At 41.1% G+C, this 21,485-nt stretch overlaps 1 protein-coding gene across 3 annotated transcripts in view; it reads right to left on the bottom strand.

Annotated features, from left to right (window-relative positions):
- SMAD2 (SMAD family member 2) overlaps nucleotides 1-21,117 on the bottom strand; it is a 47,819-nt gene extending 26,702 nt beyond the window's left edge. For 2 of the 3 annotated variants that reach the window (XM_033085842.1, XM_033085844.1), the window contains exons 1-2: nucleotides 20,982-21,117; nucleotides 9,940-10,229 (exon numbers count right to left, since the gene is read on the bottom strand). In XM_033085842.1, coding sequence (XP_032941733.1) covers nucleotides 9,940-10,172 — 233 coding nt within the window. In that variant the 5' untranslated portion in view covers nucleotides 10,173-10,229; nucleotides 20,982-21,117. Of the gene's footprint in view, nucleotides 1-9,939; nucleotides 10,230-20,546; nucleotides 20,641-20,981 lie in introns of those variants that run through there. The other variant, XM_033085843.1, reaches the window with a different exon arrangement.
- Nucleotides 21,118-21,485: the final 368 nt, after the last annotated feature.

Raw genomic sequence — 21,485 nt, 5'->3', positions numbered from 1 at the left:
CAGCAGTTGCCCCGTGCTCTCTCTCTCTGTCCTATGGCAGCCAAAAAGATGGGAGTTCCAAAGGCTCAAGGAACACTAACATTTAAGTTAACAAATTTTTCTGGAAGGAAAACTGCTTAAATCCTTCTTGGAATGCCTGTGGTTGTTGGCCAAAGCATTGAGGGGTTCCCAGAGGATCAACAAACACATCAGCACTCAACTCCAGTAAAAATGTCTTCCCATCAGTGAACAGAATTACAGAATTTTTTTAATGACTGCCATTAATGCAGCTTGCCTTAGGTAGAGCCCTTCTGTTTTTCTTCCTATATTCATCTAACTGAGATACACAGAGGACTGGAAATTTTTGGGTACTAACGTGTTTAGACAAGGCATGAGCCTGCAAGACCAGTACATGGGACAAACAGCACATTCAAAATTAAAACACAAAAGAACTGAAGAAGCATTTTTGCCATTGGTTTTGTGGAATTCATGGGTATGGACACATCTGAATCCCTTTCCCTGGTATGGCTGTTAAGTTCATACTCAAATTCCGCCCCCTGTAGCAGAAGGGGATATTTATGACATAAAGAGAGTAAAGAGTTATCAATGAGCTTGGGTCACTGAAGGCTGCACATTTATGTAAACACTGCAAGGTTCAGAAGCCACTCCTGAAAAATGTACTTGGAATCCATGAGATAAACATTTGAGCAGTCTATTAGACAAGGCTTTTCCTGCCAAACACCTGAATCAAAAACCATTTCAAGCACAATCTTCTGTGTCACAAAGCTATAAGATTACACTTTGGTCAGTACAAGCCTTTCTTCACGTTCAAACCTTCAAAACTACAGCATGAGTTGAAATTATTTCACATATCAGAGGAACTCAACTTGAAGCCTTCCACAAAACTAAGGGGAAGTAAACAGTTCTGGGAGGTAACTCACTAATTGAGCTAAACAGTAACTTTCAAATTCTGCTTTTAAGCAAATCTGAGTATGCTTCATTTGCACCAGGCATTTCTCTGTTCAGTACTCAAAAGAATAAAGAACAAACCAAGCACCAAAAAAGGGATGTGTTTACCTGTATTTATGAGCAAAGATTCTAAGAGAAAATTTTCAGCTCTGGTTCTAAGACTTGCTTGTACATTTTGTAATGAAAAAATCAGTTTGGAGGATCTTTTCTGCACAAACGCTGAAGTCAGATTACTGTGCAGCACTTGTTCAAGGGGATTTCCCCAACCTCATTGTTCTTCTGCCAATTTTAAAGCATATGCAGCGAGATGTGAACCTACTCCAGCTCCCGATTGTTCTCTTGTATCCTGCCAGTCGGCTTCAAACAATGCAACATGACAGAAGCCAGAGAAAGCTGCTCATGATCAGACTACAGCATTGTACACAGTAAATTTTAGAAGCTTTCCACCAATCAGCAGTGCAACTGAGTCAGAGTAAGTGAAAAAAAAAAAACCCTCAAGTAGTAAACAAGACATGGGAAATTACTTTTATTAAATTAGCAGGTGTACATTACAAGCGGGATTAAATCAGTAGGGAGCCTATTAACCAGCTATTTGTGTTCAAAGCTGCAGCAGTAAAGGAACTGCAGTATCTTGTTTAGCCTATAAATTCTTCCTAGGCTAACAGCCTGAGCTACATATTTGGGAAGTTTTTCCTGTAAAATTGGGCAGGTTGTCATAAAACATTCACACTAGTAAAAGCAGCACTCAGGTGTTTTGTCACAGTACCAAGAAAACTAAAATGGCTGACTTCTACAGAAAAAGAATATAATAAGGAGAGGGATCTTCACCACACAGAATAGCTGGCCAGATACAAAGGCATGAGTTACCACAGCAAGCTAGGGAATAGTTTAGCATAGACTGGGACTGGGAAAGACCGATTGCTTTATTGGAGAAAAACAACTATTTATGAGACAATTTTGGGCTCAGTATTGACAATAAAGCACAGCCAACATATCTTTTTGAAGTGACTAATACAGTTTCTTAATGGCAGCATGAACTCTCAAGATGCAGAAATTACTCTTCCTAGTCAAAGCTTTCTACCAGAACCCTCCACGCAGGTAAGTTGCTAAGTATTGACAAGTGGCCTCAGCATCAGTGGTTAGCCTGATAATTAACTGCATATTTAACAAAAAGCAAGCTTTAAGACTCATTTTTGATTCAGACTCTTCCTGCTTCTTACCATTAAGGTAATGTAGAGTAGCAACAACTTGAAAAGAGAGCTTTCACAAATTCTAACCACTCACATTTTCACCTCCAAATTTGCTTTCACATCACTGGTACTCCAACAGCAAAAAATACTTTAAGCTTACTCCTCAACAACTAATACGTCTTATACAGGTGAAGGTAGCAATATTACAATCCTTGAAAAAAAAAAACCAAAAACTGCACTTATAGCCAGAAAAATGACAGCAAAATAAAAACTTTGGTTACCTGGGAAAAGGCAGCAAAGCCAAGGCCAGAATCCACATTCCCCCAGCCTTTATCCACAGTTCCAGTTAGGATACAGTGTAATCCTCAAAATTCAGCATTTCTTCCTCCTGACTCTAGAGACAAGCTCCTTTAAACTATACAGCATTTTGCTACTTGCTAAGTATCTTGCACATTTGTATTTTTACACATTGACCTAGCTCCAGTGACATGCCAATACTCCCTGCTTGGCACACCAACTCCAACAAATTATGTGGGTAAGTCACATGGCTTCCTGAATTGCACGAGCTTAAAACTGGCAGCCCTAAGTATCTTTGTTTAATACTCTAAGACTTCCTTTTGCAGGATGACATCATTATGAGATGCTGTAACCTGAGCTGTGTCTATGCTAAAGCTTAACCTCAGCTACAGCAATTCAGTCCTCACCACCAGCCACAGCTGGGCCACAAACCAAGTTAACAGTTGTGTTTTAGTATTTGCAGTTAAACCTCACTCAATTACACTTGAACACAATTACTATTCTTAATTTCAGGAAAAAGTTCATCCCATCCCTCCCACAATTCCAGGTTGTTCCAAGCCCCATCCAACCTGGCCTTGGATCCAGGGGCAGCCACAGTTTCTCTGGGCAACCTGTGCCAGGGCCTAACCATCCTCTCAGGGAACAATTTCTTCCCAATATTCCATCTGCCCTCTGGCAGTGGGAAGCCATTCCCCCTGTCTTGTCATTCCAGGCCCCTCTCCCCCTCTTTTAGTCCATTTAAGGTACCTGAAGGGGCACTAAGGTATCCCTGGAGAGAGACTATTCCAGTAAGAAGTGGCAGTAGAGGGAAAAAAGCATTACCTCGTTCTCTGTTTATCCTGCATCCTACTCCACACATCAAATATAGCAACATCATGAATCAAACGGGAGAAAACCAACAAAATTTGCTTTTAGACTATAATGTGGAAATTATATTGAAAGGGTTAATAAAAAAGGAATAACAGTATTTAGCATGATAACATTATCAACATTGCCATATTAATTGCTAAACTGAAGTTTAGACATTAAGTTTCAGGGAGACTTGAAGTCAAACCTCCATGTGTATGTTTAATTCCCATTGTATGTCCATGCAGCACCTAAAGGAGTTTTGCAGCCTATTGAACATGTCACTTCACATAATTAGGGCGGTATCCTTTTGTCTACAACCACATCCTTTAGTCTTTTAGCGAGAAGAACATTTAATTTCTACCATAATTAAGGGACTGCAGAGTAAGGGCAATTTCACCCTCCTGCTGCACCTTTCCAATGAACACATCCAAAGTATTTACAGCACCAGATATCACAAGGAGGAGCACAGGATTATGAAGCTAATCTAGGCAAATACTCAAAATCTCAGGTCTTTCTTGCCATACTTACAGAAAAGATTTCTTTGGCTTTGTTCTAAAGAACTTTTTATTGAAATTCCAACAAGAAAAAAGCAGAGGGGGGTCTGCTTCATCCTAAATAATCCCATCATGAGAAAAGGGAGTCAGTTTATCAACAAACTATTTACAAGCATATTATTCCTGTAATCTCAGCAATAAAACTGGTACTTTCATGAACTTTGAAGCATAGTCTTAAGTATCTATATATATTTTTGAAAGCTTAAGATGTTCAACTATAGTTCTCTCATTTAGAGAACTAATTTACATCTAACTGAACACATCCAGACTGAGAAACACTACATGGTTTGAGGTCATTTTTTATATATCAAACTATGATTAAGAACAACTGTCCATCCCTAGCTTGACTAGTAAATTATCCCATCTCTGCTACAAACTGTCAGCCAGTGGTAAATTCTGTTTCTGTGAAAACAGGCTTCACCTCTGTCTGGACAACAATGTCATTTTAGGATCTACCATGCAAACCCAAATGCCTATTGCTGTCTTCTTCACTAACTTGCTCACTTCGATATTGGCAACTCTCCTAGAACAGTTTCCAGAGAAACTCTCCCTGCTCCTCAGTTTAATTGCTAAAATCACTCATGTCCTGTGGCTTTAATGTGAGAAGGAACGAAGGAGTACCTGTGCTGCTCTCCTCTGAAGTAACCTACTTTGGGGAAAGATATTAAAACCTAAAAACAATCTATTCTAGAAGCCACATCAGCTTGACAACTCTGCTCTATTGGTGATCAAAAGCATTCCTAAAACTAGGTTACTGCACGCAGCTATGTGATCACTTTCCTGACAAATATCCCCAAGAAATTCAAGAAAACATGCTAATTGGTAGAAGAGGGTTGTGTTTTTTCAATAAAAGCTGTGCTCTTTATACCTAAATTTACTTTTTACTCAGTTATGTGAGGAAAAAGGCATCAAAAAAGCATAATTTTAAAATATTTGTTTGTTTTCAAACAGCAGTTCCAAGCCAGTCTCCCCATCTTTGAAGAGGGCATTTCTTTGCCCAGTGCACTCCCACTGTTAACTCCTGTGTAGATACTGATCAGCACCCCTAAGTTCCATGCTCGGAGGCTCAGAGTAACTAATAAAGAAATTCAGAAAACAACTTTAATATATGCCATAAGCCATGCCTAGGCTCCTTCTCACAGTGCTAACTCACTGCAGGGAATGAGGAAAGCGCTGTGTGGCAAGCAACCAAAGGAATGACATTAATATAATAGAGAAACACAGTTTCTTTAAAGGATTTTGATTGCATCAAATGGTCTTGTTTTCATCAGAATCTGCAGCTTTAAGTACTGAGGCATTGCAGAAAACATCAGAAATATAGCAAAATTAAGATACACTGGATTTATTTCCTGGATACTTTAAGCAAGCCTAAGAGAAGAAGTTGTGTCAATGGCATTATTCACTCCAGCATCAAGAGCAGTCTTTCAGGCTCAGAAGTCACATGGATATTTACTTCACAAAAAAAAACCTAACCAAACAACAACCAAACCCTAAAACACTACAGCCTTCAGATGCAATCAATGTATGCTAATGTGTTTTTACATTCTTTAGGAAAGAATATCAGAAAAGTATTTTGAATGCAACACCTAAGCAACACCTTATTTCCCCAGTAGAATCAGGGTGTGACCAATCCCATGGGAGCAGTTAAAATTACTAGCCTTCACTACTGGATTAAGTGAAAGCCATACAAGAATGGCTTTAAAATATTTTAAGTACTACTGCTATATCCTAAAAAACTCAAAGAAGCACCAATGTTAATGAAGTTGATCAGTAATTCCAACCAATCACTTCATTTGTAGCTGTCTGCTTCACATTCCCAACACTCCCTCACAATCTTCTACATTCCCAAAACCATGGAACCCCACTGCAGGGCCTTTAATTTTATTCTGAATGTTACAAAAATTCCAAATTCAACTAATATTGGAAGCAGAAGCCAGGTGCTCTAGAAACCTAACTATGGACTGTAAATTCCATACATATCTACATTCTTACTCTCAAAATTGGGAAGCTGAAGAAAAAACAAGCAACAATAAGCTTCTAAAAACCATGGCACAGAAAAGCTCTCCTCATGTTAAAGAAAAGGAACAGAGAGGACATGTAAGACCAGATAATACTAAAACTCTAATGGCAAAGCAGGCTGAAAAACAAGAGCTTGACAGGAGCATTAGCCCTTGCTCTGCTCTGGAAGCAACTGCTGTGTTTCTCCTGAGACTCTGAGGCACCTGCACAGTACAGCACCCCACCAAAAAGTCTCTGAGCTGCTATTTCAGAAAGCTGGTTTTTAAACCTTACTTCAGCCAAAAATTTCTCAGAGTGCTTTCCATCAACATTCAGCATTGCCCTGCTTTGTGATGCAATTTAATATAAAGCAGCAGTAAAATTCACCTCCTCTGCAGGAACTAAGGACTCCAATTAAAGCTGAGATTCAAGTGTTAACTACAGTCTCAGAGTATCAAAACCAACTAGATATATATTAATATGACTACTGCTATTAATGACAACAAAAATTGTCCAAATTCAATGCTTCCTTTTCCTTAGCTTTTTGTTTTTTAATTAATTTCCAATTTTGAAAATATAGGAACTACAATAGTCCAGGTCAATATTATCCCAAACCTGACCCAACCAAACTTTTTATTAGTTGTACATTATAAGGCACCTTACAAAAACAACTGTTTTTTGGTCTCATTTAGAAGAAGAAAAATAAGGCAGGAAGCATATCTGTACTCTTTTTAAGACAGAAAAAGAACTCAGCAGATCACACCAAAATACTGGGATGCTGAAACTAGTTGAGTTTCCATACTTTGGATTCCAAACTATTAATATGCCAGCTATCAATATACATGGCACAGTTTGGTTTGCTAAATGCTTGGATTTCAGCTATCACTAGTTCCAAAGCATTTATAGACAGGGTTTTGAGGAACCAGGTCTCAAGGAAGATGTCTTTGCACATGGCCATGGCAGGGGAGCTTGAGCCGGATGATCTTTAAGGTTCCCTTCAACCCAAATTATTGGAGGATTCTGAGACTGCAAAGAACAATCCAGGTTAGGAAGGGAGAAACTGCTCATTAGAAGAACAATGCTCACACTTTGTCTCCACTGACTGCATCTTCTGCCCATGTCAAAACTGCATGAGAGAGCATGAAGACAAGTTCTTAAACGCCAACAAATTCATTATGTGTTTTAGAAAAGTGAACTCACGTGCCAACATTTAGTTTCAGAATACACGGGATTATGTGATTAGAATCCCACTGGCTTGCTGGGAGGATTCAGCAAGATAACTACAAATTACTTAGAGGGCTAGTGTCAAAAGGACTTCTGTACTTATTTAGCCTCTGCTCTAGATTACTGACCCACTTATGAAGAGCTAAGCAGTCCTGCTGTGCAGTGCCAACACCCACTCCATCTGTTTGCTTCTGCTTTCTCAGAACCTCCATTAGTCTCGTAAGAAGTTGTGTTAATTACCACATGAGCAGCTTTTGTGTAGTACACACAGGATCAGCCTCCCTTAGTGTGCAGTCACCTTGACAAACAGCACAAGAGCAGAATAAACCTGATTCAGCACGATTATCAATGACACACACAGTAAAAAACGCAGATTTCTGAGTAGGTGATTTGAGAAAACTTTTGTTCAAGTTGCTTCTCAGTTCTGTGAAAGGTCTGTGGGAGTTTAGACGCTGTAGGTTTCAATGATGGAAAAGTATACTAGAGTTAAACATTGTATCAAACCCTCTGGAAATCTCCCAGGGAACCAGAAACTTGTGAAACTGCAACTGAAACTTTTTTTTTTTTAGGGAATAATGCAACAGTGACAAAGAGAAGCATCTCAAAATAGTCGTCAATATCTACACCGAATTGAAAAGCAGTAGTAAGTAAAACTAAAGCTAGCTAAAAAAACCAACACACACAAAAACCCTCCCCAAGCAGAACAACATTTGGAAAGCTAGCCCAGCTGTCACATCAGAACTGCATCTCAGCAGCGTGGCACCACAAACTTCCTGCTGACTAGTAAGGAAAAAAGTTTCCAATTCAGCATTTTATTATTTATCCCTGCTGATCTGCAGATCTTTAAGACATTCATTAAAGTGGGTCTCAAGCAGTGGTTTCATTAACTTACTAAATCCAAGAACTGAATCTCCAAGAAGTCATTACAGTACTGAGTTGACATTTGTTATTTCTTGGGAAACCACATTACTGTTGTCAAAGTGCAGCAATATCAACAACATAAAACCCAGATATGAAATTCAAAAATTCTACATGGCATTGCTGGTAACCCTGATATCACCCTATTGATTAATGCCAAAACCATTTCTTAATTTAAAATCAGACCTCGTGTAATAACCAACATCCCCTGAAGAACTCTTCCTGGTTTACTCCCATGGTGCTCAAGAGGAGTAAAATCCAGGTCCAGCTCTTTCTACAGATGAGTGAAGAACAGAACACCAAGAACTGCTGGTCGCAGAGCACTTGTATTCCTTTTTAAAGAATTATTTATTATGTCTATTTTAGCACAAACAGCCATGAACGCATACTCGAGTATACTCAAAAATAATGATTTATTAGAATATTGTTTGTATCTTCTAAAAAAATTCATTGTGGACATCCGTTTTCCTGTACTGCTCCACTATCCCTGTAGGAGAGCTGTGTATAATCCAAGAGCTCTGGAACCTAGATACACACTTCATACCAAGCATGTTTAACTTCTGTCATACGAAACACCTCCCAATTAAACACTTCATCTCAGACTCACTAAAGACTTGCTAAACGCGTGGTGTCATCTCAAGAAAGACATAACCTTACAGGTTCCAATCTTAGTCTGCTGATAATACACTAAGACAAGAAAGCACTAATGTTTTTTAATCACTTGTTTCCATCTGGCAAAAGGAAGAAAGCAGAAGGGAAAGCCAGAAATTTTTTGGGTATATTCTAGAAAAGAAAATACAATCAGAGGGCAGCATTAAAAACAAAAGGTGAACAGAAAAGGGAAAGAAAGAGAATTAAATTAGTCATTAATTCAGTGTATACTCATTACTTTCCCAGACAGCTGTGTCAAATCGAAAACAGAATGCTGAAACCATTATCAGATAGCAGCCACAACATATATGATATATGGAATTATTAGTGACACCAGTCAAATCAAGTTTGCACTATGATTAAGACAAATTTTAAAAGTAGCTAGGATGAATGTGCTAATACAGAAATGAAGTTCATAAACCAGATGTAGTTCCTCTCCCCTACAAATGATTTTAGTGTCAAGTCACTTAAGTGGCCAGAACAGTGAGATCCTCTAACTTTTTCAGTGAAAAACACATCTGTGAAGTGATTTGATACTTCTGTCACACACAATGAGCTTGCCTGGGCACCCCAGTGGGATTTCAGTACAACATGAATCAAGAGCAGACTGCATTATACTTACAAACATAACCCTTGCTCTCGCACAGCAGTTGCTATGAATTCAGCTGGGAAAGTCAAAGGGGTAGAATGCAAGTTGTTCACCTACATGTTCATACACATCAGCAGCAGAAGAACAATTCTAGAAATACCCCAAGTTAATAAACAAAAAGTGTTTTCATTGCACAATAACAACAATTACAGTAAATAAACTGGTCTTCAGACAACCTGCCTCCAAAGATAAAATTCCCCTTCAAAAGGGAGAATGGAGGTAGCTTGTACAATTTAAACTAGCAGATATAACTGAAAATAATTACATTACTGAAGTGTTGACCAAGGAAAAACCAGTCATTCGATATTTTTTAAAGTGAAAGTGTTGGCTCAAGCCTGACCCCGCTCCCCAAGTATAGACAGGTTAGTAAACAAAAGCATAAGGCAGTGCTACAAACTAAGAGCAGTGTTAAACATCATCAGAATACGCGCAAACAGGACCCTGCATATCAATGAAAATTGAAAGGTAACGAAATTGTGACTTCACAAAGCGTGTGATTCAGTTATAAGCAAGCACTGTATTAATCCAATACAGGTTATAAATCATTTTAAAGAATCAAAAGCATGCAACGTTTTTTCAATCTTTTGTTCACAGAAGGTCTGAGCATCCATTTAGTCATTTCCTAAGTGGCTGTAACAATTTCAAATACAACAGCACTTACCTTGGTATTGTCACACATTTTGTATTGCAATTCTGAGTGGTAATTGCCTTCTCAAGCTCATCCAGCTGTCCTGTTTTCTTTAGCTTCTTGACCAAGCTTTTCACTGCTTTCTCACACCACTTTTCCTCCTGACCATTCTGCTCACCACCACCAGCCCCTGCAGTGCCACCAGCAGATTTTTTCCACCCCAGAAGTCTCTTCACAACTGGTGGAGTGAATGGCAATATAGACATGACTTTCACCAGACAGGACACTCAGCAAGCAATGAATTGGAGATTCTCGTCTGATCCCTAAAAACACAAACCAAAACAAGAGGCACGTTAGCACTGAGGTTTCACACGAAACAAATACCTGTCTGCCTCAGGACCTTTCACTGACAAATGCCACAGGACACTGCATCCCCAAAAAAACCAGATAAAGAACAGAACTAGTCTGTAGCATGTTTAGGTATTTCATCAATAAAGATCAACTTCATTGCCAACTCTTCAGCAGCTAACACAGACCAAGATTACTGCTGGAATAGAATTTTTTTTTTCTCAAGTCTTTCCTGAAGCAAACTTCAGCAAATACAAAAGGTAACTTGAGCCTAGCTTTGTACCTAGGCCAGCAAATTTTAGTAATTTATTAATATTTCCCACAAGTGATTGACAAATTGCACACACATATATGCATGTTCTGCTCATCTCCAAATTAATTTAGCAAGTGAAATTGCATTTGGAAGGTGATTTAGTCATTACAGCTTGATAGAAACCTTCCAACAGCCAGCCATTTCACAAACCTCTCCTCATTTTCTTTGCTGTGTTTTAAATAACTACCAATTCTTTTCCCGTGGGGGGACACCAATTTCAAATTCCCCCTAAGTCTAAAATTCAGTGTCCTACCGATAACAAATCTTCTCAACTGGCAGTCCTTAAAATCAAGTCTTTCAAATCTCACTAAAGGAACAGTTAAAATCTTAGTTTGCAGGCATCAGGGTAGTAGCCTGTCTGTTTTCAATTATAAAAGCCTTTCATTCAGTATAACTACCTGATCAGTATATTAATATAAAATGAAATATTAAAAGGGATGCTGAAACCAGAGCTATGTTTAGCATTCACTGCAATATGCACTTCAAATCATTTAAAAGAGAAATGATAGCCACTTAGAAAAAAGCATCTTGCTTTTGCAGCTTCCATTAGGCTGGTTTTAGGCATTAAAATAAAATACCTGAAATCAACAGACAGTTGTTAGAAATTGCTCAAGGACATTAATGGTCCTATGGATGAAAGCAGAGCTTTGAAGTCAAAAATGATCCTATTTCCAAGCAGCAAATGGGTATTTGAACTCCAGAAAGTTCCCATATTCCCAAGCTGTGTAAGTTCAGTCAGTTGAAAATACCTTGTCTTAGCTAAAAGCTAACACTACCTTCAGGCTACTTGATTTGAGCTTTGAAGGCAGCTTACGTGCCTCTCCAACCTGTACAGACACACTCCCCACATCTATCCAAAATATACCAACTTCATCTTACTCAAGTCTCCCACCTGCACAACAGCATGATTTGAGGTACTTCAGGCTGCAGCATTCATGGCTAATTTATGCCTTGTCACATTTGTGCAGTCTCAGTGAGGGCCAAGTCAACAAACACTAGATTATATTCTACAGGTAATTTAAGTCATAACTTTGCAACTTACACAAAACAGAACATTCAGTAGGCATGACATTTCAGCTTCAAATAAATTACATTTCCATAAAGCAGCTTCTCAGAGCACCCAAAAATATGACTGAAGCAACCAATGCACTTTTCTGTGGTCAAGGAGACAGAGGTTCTAATTAACAGGGATCAAGATCAACACTGATAATTTTATCCAAGTCATTGAAGAGACTCCATCCTAAATCACAGAACCACTGTGGGAAGAGACTGTTAAAAATCATCTTGTTGCACCTTCTGCCATAGTCAGGGACACCTTTCACTATCCCAGATTGCTCCAAGCCCCATCCAAGCTGGCCTGAAAAATTTCCAGGGATGGGGCAGCCAGAGCTTTTCTGGGTAACCTGTGCCAGGATCTAACCCTAACCACCTTCAGAGGCAAGAATTTCTCCCTTAAACCCAATCCAGATCAATCCTCTCTCAGTTTTAAACCGTTGTGCATTTTTTGTCAGTAGAGGTCTTGGTAAAAAGTTAAAGCATTCATTTTCACACAAGGCTATAAAGAAATTTCCTTCTTCCAATAATATTAAATTATTACTGAATCGTGCCCAATTACTCCAACTGCAGGCTTTGCTGAGCACTGAACTGGAGGCCTGGCTACAGCAAACAAGAAAAATAAGCTGAATAGACAAAATTTTAAAATGAAACCCTGACTCGGACACTCAGGGTGCAGTATCATAAGGAGTCAAGCCAACACAACAGCTTCTTGACACAGAAAGCCCAGTTCTCCTTCCCTTCTCTCCTGTGGCACCACCAGCTCAGCACTCAGCACAGCGCTAATGCTCTTCCACAAAAATTCAGCCAGGTAAGAGTAAATACCCATCAACCTTCTCAATTTTTGCCAAGTTAGTTCTCTTTCAAGCCAACAAGCTGCTCACACATGGTACTGATGTACCACAAGTGATGTCAGATGAATTACAGGAGTGTGCAAAGAGAACTCTAGCCCCAGATTTCAACTGCAGTGCTAGTGTTGACTGCATAGCTGGAAATGTGCTTTAATTTGAATCGTTTATTCTGGTGACAAAGCCAAATGAAGCAGCCTGACGTGCTCTGAACCAACTGAGGGCCTGGCAGTGAGACACATTAGACCCCTAATGAGTACACTAAGCAGCTCCAGAGATTAAACAGACAGGCTTGCTCGGCCTCCACTGGCTGAAGAAACATACTTGGTTTCTAAAACCAGGAGCAACAGTCACTGGGAGCTTTATAAAAATAATTCAGCCTTTGAGCAAGGCCAGGGTTGGGTGCTTCAGAGGCACACAAGAAATTCAGGAAGACTGAACTAAAGGAGACAACCTCTTTGGCTTTTAAGACCCTGTTTCAAAGAGCAGCAATTGATAGCATAACATCTGAACATTAAATTCAGTGCCAACAGATGTAAGCAATCAAGTACCACTATCACTGCTGAGCCACACACCAATTCTTATCCTTATCTGAGTATTTTCTGTTCTTTAGCTTCAAATTTGACACCTTTCAGTGCCACAGAATACTCCTTTGACTGTCAGCCTTATAAAACACAGACTCCAGAAAGGTCTCATTTACCACCAAGGTGGTAAATAGCCTCTTTCAGAGCCTGTTCTTCCAGGCCCTCCAAACATTCTCAACGCTTTTATCCAAATTTTCAGCTTTTTAATACTCTTTGTGATGAGGTGCTCAATTTTGCAGTATTCTCTCCCCTAAGATTAAAATAAAATTTTCTGTATTGTGTGGTGGTGTGTTGGTTTTTTTTAACAAAGATTTGCCTTTCTGCTTCAAATGCACATTGAGTAACTTAAGTCTTGGAACACAGAAGAACTTAGAAATTCATACATTTCAATTTTTCTCCATATTTGAACTCTCATATTATTTTGACACACTCAAGAGGAAAATAAATTTTTTAAAATTCTCTTTTCATATTTCCAGAAGACTGTAGGCTCAGACCTAACTAATCAGAAATTTCCAGATACTATACTTAGTTTTATACAGTTGCCTGACAGATGTGTGCTCATCCAGCTTCTTTAGAACATGTCAGAAAGCACAAATTGATCTGTCTCCTCCATGAAAAAAACCCGTAAAAAACCCCAAAATACCAAAAGACACATTTAAAGAGCCCTTTCTAACAATGTTTTTTGCAGCTTAGCAGCTATTTAACAAAAACACAACATGCATCACAGCTGCAGCCTAGGAGTCTGGGAGGCTTAAACTAACATCTTCCTTCTAGCTATTGTTTTGCCATGTCAGGGATTTGCCAGGAGTTATCAATAAGAATTTCAGTAAGTTATTTCAGTAGTGGCCCTGTATCTTTCAAAGGGTGAGCAGAGAGAATGTGACACAAGTAGGACAGGACTTCATTCAGTTTAATACTTCAGCTGATTGTGATGAGTACTCACATGGGAGTATTTCAGCCAGCTTAATTTATGAAAAAAAGGCACTGTGCTCCAAGCCTGGAGAAGACAGTGTGAACTGCAAGGCATGAGTGGGCTGAATCGAGAGCAGTTTGTATAAATGGAGATTTTGCAACAAAAAAGCAGCAATGGTGCATCTAGCCTAGTGCTCCAAAGGTTCCTAAGGTAGCAAAAAGACTCAAGGAAAGCATGTGAACCTGGATGTTTGCTGCAGTCCACTCTACTCATAATCCTTCCAACAACTTAAACTTAAAACACAAAATTAAAGGCTACATTGCTACTTTCTCCCATCAGAAGCAATTTATGGATTTGCTGTCCACAAATCCATCTAACCACCTTCTGAACATGCCTTCACAACCTCTTGTGGCAGACTGCACTAGTATTTAACTGTCCACTGTTAAAAGAACTACTTCGAGTAATGTAATTTATTCCCCTCCTAGTTTCAAAAGTCACTCTTGTTCCGCAAACTTTGCTGAAGAACTATTTGTATCCACCAGGTCCGCAAGCTTGAGGACTCTCTACACTTGAATCACCTTCCCTCAAATGAGAGGGTTCTCGTTACAAAGAAACTATCTGAACACAGCTCACACAGTTTGGGATGTTCCCCTGGAGAGATGCCAAGCCTGAAAGCTTCTTCTTCAATTAAATTACAAGTACTTAAGACACTGCCTAAGGACTACTCTAAGGACCACAGAAAAAAAAAAAAATTTTATCAGACTAAGGTTATCTTTGCACTTAGCCCTTTGGTCATTTTATCCTAAAGCTCCTGGCATTATAATTTAAATAAAAAGAACAGAGGCAGAAATTTACACCTCCTGAGGAACTGGAGATAGACGGCAGGGTGCAATTGTCTGCTGCAAAACATCTGTCAAGAGCTCAAATAAAAATAAGGAGCCCTAGACCTGGTTGGGTTCTAACTGTACCCACCCAAATAGTATCAGAAACACTTCGTTTATACCAATGGGTTCAGGAGTCACTGTTAAACACATTTTTGACCAGCAAATCCCACTTCTACTCATCAGTTACAACGTCTACCTTCAGATGGATACAGTAACAGAAGAAGCTCTGATCTTCTAAAGAACAGCAATTGCACACACTGCCACTGCTGACCCTCGCCTCTTACTAAGAACAGTTCCCTGGATATTTCTTTGTTTGGTACACATTCTTCATCCACTAAAAAATAAAAACAAAACGTGCCCTTCCCCCAAATGCTCACAGAACACAATCTTTAGCAATGGTGCAAGAAACATTCCCACATTGCTAAAACAGCCTCAGATTAAATACAATCTGAATACGTAACATCCCCTCTTACTTTAAGGCGTTTTTTGTGATACCCTTGTAGTTTACAGTCAACCTTCTCAAAAAAATTCACTACTCACAGCCTTTGCTTTTAGTGCTTCACCATCACTCACTCTTTGCACCATGTGCTCTTTGCTCTCTTCTGCTGAGGCCCAATCTGATTTTTTTCCTTCCTGTGTACAACTTCCAATATCCACTATAGCACACCAAGATTTGGGGACTCTGTGAGTAACTGCAGGAAGATTTTCAAGATCCCTTTCCAAGCTCAACTTGTAGTACCAAGTCAGCAGTGTGTTTCACAGCAGAAAACTTCCATTTCATCCCTTTCCATCCCAAGTCCATCTCTGGACTGTGCCTTCAAACTGCAGCTGTGGGTACTCAGGGAGTATTCACTGTTACCCAGAAAGGTACAAAAGCTCCTTTAGATTGATGGAACACAGAGAGCGTGTGCTGTTAACTCCCAACAGATTAAGACTGGAAAAACTACAAATTGCCTAACTTTGTGGTATTTGTTTCATCTCTGCCCCCGCAGCATATCTCTGCTCCCTGATGCACACATGTTTCTATAGTTGGTCAAACAGTGTCATAGTTGGCAACTTCTGAAGTCAAAGTTTGAGTCATGTCTGCTATTATTCCATTCTACTGTGGTTCTCTGGAACAAGTATTAAATATTAAGCCCATGATCCCAGCAATAACTAAGCATAAAAGATGAAGAAAACCTTAAGGGCAGCACGCTAGCAGACTAAAATCTTCAAGGAAAATTTTCCTTTCCTGAGTGTCTGGAACATACTATAAACACACTGGTGCTACCAAAAATACCAAGTGATTCCTGGCTAATTTATTCTAAAACCTTATGCAACATATTTCATATCAGTCTGCTTATTCATCTTAAACTTCAAATAAAGAAATCTGATCTCTCCTGGTTTTACTAGAAGTATTCTGGCTTAGAAGAATTTCATTTATAAGAGGTCTTCTGGAATAAAGAGGACAGAAGTTAAGCTCCCAAGGAAAGAAGATCGAGGAAAATAATTTGTGGTATTTGAGAGAAAGTCTATAAACTCATTTCCTCCCTATTTTAGTCCCATTTCTGAGATTTTTTTAAAGGCAATGTTTTTTTCATTAATCCTGGAATCTGGGCAAGATTCTTTATCAATTTCACCCAGTGCACAACATGTACCTGAATTCAGTATGAACTTAAAACTAAAATCACAGTCAGTCTTTCCCACTTCAGACAGAATACACTCTAGCCTAAATCACTCAGTGGAAAGGACAAGGGGAGTCTATTGTACCCACCACTCCCCCAAAAACTGCCTTTCAAGACTCCAGAAGGGCTAACTCTTCCATACCCCACAGACACCTGGTTTGGTCACACCTTTCTGAAGAACCATCACCAAAAAAATGTGATACAGTGTTCATTCCTACCTCCTCATGCTCAGGTCAGAGTAGGGCAATATTCCCTTCCTGGGGTTGGGTGTTGGGGTTTGTTTTGGTTTCTCCTTTGGAAGGGGAGTTCAGCCCCACTGGCAATGCCCTCAGTTTAGGTTTTCAGTCAGTCAGCCCGGTGGTGGGGGTGGCTCTGGAGAACTCCCATCCCAAGGAGCTCTGCCCAGCTCAGAGACCAGAGCTCCAAACAGCAAGAGTGAGGTCCTGGCTCTGTTTTGACACAGGCTGATGAATTTCAAGGCATGATGCTTGTGACCTTGGAGAGCAGGAGGAGCAAAGGGATTTCCTCTGGGCCATCTTTAGAGTGAGAAATTGAAACATGCCTATACAGAGACTGAATTTATACATCCTTTTTTAAGCTTACCGTGCTCTAGTATTGCAATGCATGTTGAGACTCTGCATAACGGTACTCAATGAAAACATAGTTACTCACCTATCATGACTGTATCTCGCTCACTCCATGATGTTTGTTTATGAATCAAAGGAGAAAACTTGGATTTCTCATATATAGAGCTAAATAAGCATGAGCATGATCTTAAAGCTCGGGAAGCTGGATTTTTCTTCAATTACTAAGAGCTACCTCAAATTGTAGCTAATGCAGTAATGAAAAGGTGTACTGCAATTTAAAAATTAGCACTCCATCTAACACATGCACTCATGGCATACTAAAATTGCCTGCAACAGGAGAAACAAGAAGGAAGAAACGCTAACTTTACTGACCTTTGATTAAATTACTGGAGAGCCCAATGTATTTTAGCAACTCTTCTAAAATTGCAGAAGAGGAAAACTACCACAACTACCCCTCGCCAATCCACCTGTCTCTACAAAGGTGCAAAATTTTTCCACTTATTTACTATTATGAACAACATCAGAGTACTGCTTCTTAAAACTCAAAGGACATTAACAGCCCCAGAAAAGCAGTGACTAAGCACTCCAAAACACAGCAGTTTAAACCCTTCTCACCTCATTAATTTTGACTAAAATTTTCCATGTGCAACAGGCAAGTGTCATTTCCATATTTTAGCAAACAAATACTCCAGGGCTAAATTTGACAAGAACATTCACAGAGCTGCTATCAGTTACCTAGGTACCTGTTTCAGCTTATAGCTTAGCAGCTCCTCCACTTTGTTAAAGCCCAAACAATTGCATTTAACAATTAGTTAATGCGAGTTCACTTTCAATAGAGGCCTAGTGTTCCTTAGACAAGCCAGCCCCCCACCCTCTTGATAAGCAGGGTTCCATTATATTATGTATCTGATGTTTATCTCTTACTGCTCCAGGGTTTTAAACCAAGCTTGAGCTCCACACTAAACTGACTCCCCTCTTGCAGTCTCTGCTTGGTCTTACTTCACACTGTGTCTGTCAAACACATAACCATAGCCAAAAGTCATCTGGAATGAAAGCCTGCTGTTTGCAGTGGAGTTTCTGTTACTGGAAGTGGGGAGGAATGTTTAGGAAGGTTTTCTGCAGTAGCCAATTTCTTCTAGCCCAGAGAGTATTGAGCACAGGGCTGCCTGTACTCTCCATTCTATTACAAAAACCTAATCCCATCGCATGACCTGCAGCAATTCAGTTTAACAAATCAACAATTACAAATATTTTGGCAAAGTAAGCTTAGGTATTGTTTGCCTCTCGGCACAGTTCACAACCAGTTTATGGCTTTATGATAAAAGTCATTAAATCCAATCTGAAAAGCAGAATTTACAGCTCACTTAGCAAGTCAGGCCCATAAATGGATGCTTTCAATTACAGGGCATTTACATGCACAACCATTAAGGCAGCACTGAATACATTTGAAAACTCTGGAATACTTTTTATAATAATTAAAACTTTGAGTACTGTTCTTTATACAAACAAAACTTAGGAATTTGCTTCAGTCTCAAGCAGAGCTCAGATTCATTGTTACCCAGAAAATACTACAAAGCCTGTTCTCCCAGTACTTTTGTGGGAAAGGGATTAGAGAGATGGAAACAAGGTTTTTTAAAGTTGCCCTCAGTAGCAGGGAGGGTTTTTTGAGCTCCAATAAACTCAATTATATCAACTGGTGCTCAAGACTTCTGAAAGATCAAGTGGAACAGGAAGATGGAGGAGAACCCAGAGAGCCTTTCCTTTGGAGATTTGCTGTGCAATTCCAGTGTATTTGATTTTGTTGGTGAATCTAGCTACTGGGTGGAAGGAAACAAGAAAACAGTTCAGAGACAAATTCTTTAACCTCGTTTTTTCAATTGTCCTGTTTTTTACTGTTAAGCAGAACCTTGGGAAAGCTGATGAATTCTTCTCCAAGGCTCTTCCATGCATATCCAGCCTCCCCAATAAAGAAAACTGGATCTTCAAACACTTACACTCCTTTTGGGGACTGTCAGTGCGTCTGACCCACACAGCTGCAGAGTAACAATCAGCTGCCAGGTTACCCTTTTCAACACCCCAATATGCTGTTCAACATAAGCTCAGACTCATCTTTAAGTGGAAACCACCTTAAACAAGACCCTCCCCTTTCACTTTGTAAAGGCATTTGTAACTAATGTTATCTTTCATCACGATAGTGCTAAGTAAAGGGGGGAAGGGACTTCACAAACACCTCCTTTACTCACACCCTCATCCCCCTTGAATTCACCGGAGCTTGTAAACCTTAGAAGTTTGAAAGCTGCGCCTCAGAAGGAGCACACAAACAAACCCACTCACGCACCAACACCTCGACAAAGCATGAGAAAATCTAAACAAGCAACCTCGCTCTGCTGGCCTCTCACCTCAACCAGAGGGTGTTTCTTTTCCAGCCTGGAGAACAGAGCAACAACTAATCAGTCCCTCACTAGAGTTCAGCCCCCACAGAAATAATGTCATGAATCAGTTCGAAAGTACAGCTCTCCAGGCTAAGCCAGAACACTTGGGAAAAGACAAACCTGCTGTTACCTGCGGTCTCCTAACAAGCTGTTATTATAAACCTCTCACTGCCAATGGAATCTGATTCGTTTATACCCATGGACTCTGATAGCATGAGCTCCACACACAATAACACAAAAGCTGCAGTTTTTTAGAGACCCCTGCTTTGATAAACCCAGTAAACAAACTTTTTTCTAATGCCATTCCGCTCACTAGCATTTGAAAAGAGCACAACACGTGTCGGGTTTTTCTCAGTCAGAAACTGTGAGGGACAACCAAAGAGACACAAGCTCAGCCTGCAGCCTGAGTCCCAGCTGCTCAACAGCTCTCCACAATCATCACAAGAGCTCTTCACTCATTCACACACTTTTTTCCACTCTTTTATTTCCCCAGAGTGAAGACTAAAAGACCAATACGCTGTATTGCACTTCTCTTCCCCTCCACTCTCTACAAAAAAAAAAAAAACAAAAAAAACCCCTACAAACAGGAACTCCACAACTCTCCACAACCACTTGCCCTTATCACGACACAGCTTCCCTCGTGCACTTATCGAGACAGATGAGACACTTACCAGGTTGCATTTGTTTACAAACACCACCAAGGGATGGAGCTTCCCTGGACAACCTGTGTCAGCGCCTCACTATGCTCTCAGGGAGGAATTTCTCCCAGTATCCCACCGACCCCTGCCCTCTCACAGCACACAGACTGCTGCAGCATTAAAGGCATCAATAAAACCAGTAATCTCAAGTCCTGTCTCACGCGGGCTGTGGGTATTTTACACCAGACAAGGAGAGGGGACAGACAAAAGGATGAGGCGAAGCCTTGCAATCCCAAACACAAACTCCTGGCTCCAAACTCCTCACGCCACACCACTCCTGACTTTCTCCTCCAAAACTCCACGGAGTTTCGCACACCTAACCCTGACTGCACGTCCAGGAGGCACATGGGGGTGTCCTGTGCAGCGCTAAGGGCTGGACGCGATGATCCTCGCGGGCCCCTTCCAGCTTGCCATATTCTGCGGACCCCTGCAAGGAAAACACACCGTGCACGGAGGGAGGGAGCGGGGGAGAGAAGGAGCAGCACAACTTCTTTATTTCCCCCCTCCCCTCACCCACACATACACACGGGCGGCACAGCGCGGCCCTCCCACCACCGCCCGGGGGTAATGCCGGCGGGAGCAGCATAACCCAGCCCGGGTCCCACCACAACAAAAAGGGCGAGGGCGTAGGGAGGCGCCCCCGGCCCCGCCGGGACCAGGCCCGGACGGTTCCTCACGGCCCGCGCAGCGCCAGCGGGGCGACCCTGCCCATCAGGCAGGGACGCCGGACCCAGCAGCCACCAGCACTTACCGGGAGCCACCAGGATCCGCCGAGAGCCACCGCTCCTTCCTCCCCTTCTTCCTCCTCTCCCCTTCCTTATCCTCCTCCGTCCCCCCGAGTGCTGTGCGGCCGCCGCCTCTTCCCTCAGTGTTACCTCCTCTGAGGGCCTGCCCCCGAGCCGCCCCGCCCCCGCGGCTGGGCGGGGAAGCCGCCCATTGGCCGAGTTTATCTTCTCTTTAAAGAGTCGCACTTCGATTGGTCAAAGAGTTTAATTGGCAGTCGGAATCACCAATGGGATGCCCGCAGCGATAAAAAAAAAGACAAGGGAAGGGGAGTGGAAGAAACAGGCGTGAGGCGAAGGGAGGCGGGTCGAGATCGCAGCGCTCATTGGTTGGATTGGCTGTCAGTCACGGCCCGCGCACCCGCCGCGGGAGGTTGATCGCGGCCCATCGCAGGTTTGAGTGAGCTGCAGCGGCGCAGCCGCAGTGCGGCGCCCCGGCTCCGTATCCCTCCGCGGCGGGCGCGGTGCAAGCC

This window comes from Catharus ustulatus, chromosome Z (assembly GCF_009819885.2).
Source record: "Catharus ustulatus isolate bCatUst1 chromosome Z, bCatUst1.pri.v2, whole genome shotgun sequence".
NCBI lineage: Eukaryota > Metazoa > Chordata > Aves > Passeriformes > Turdidae > Catharus > Catharus ustulatus.
Note: the sequence above shows the minus strand (reverse complement) of the source record. Positions and strands in the feature narration are given on the sequence as shown.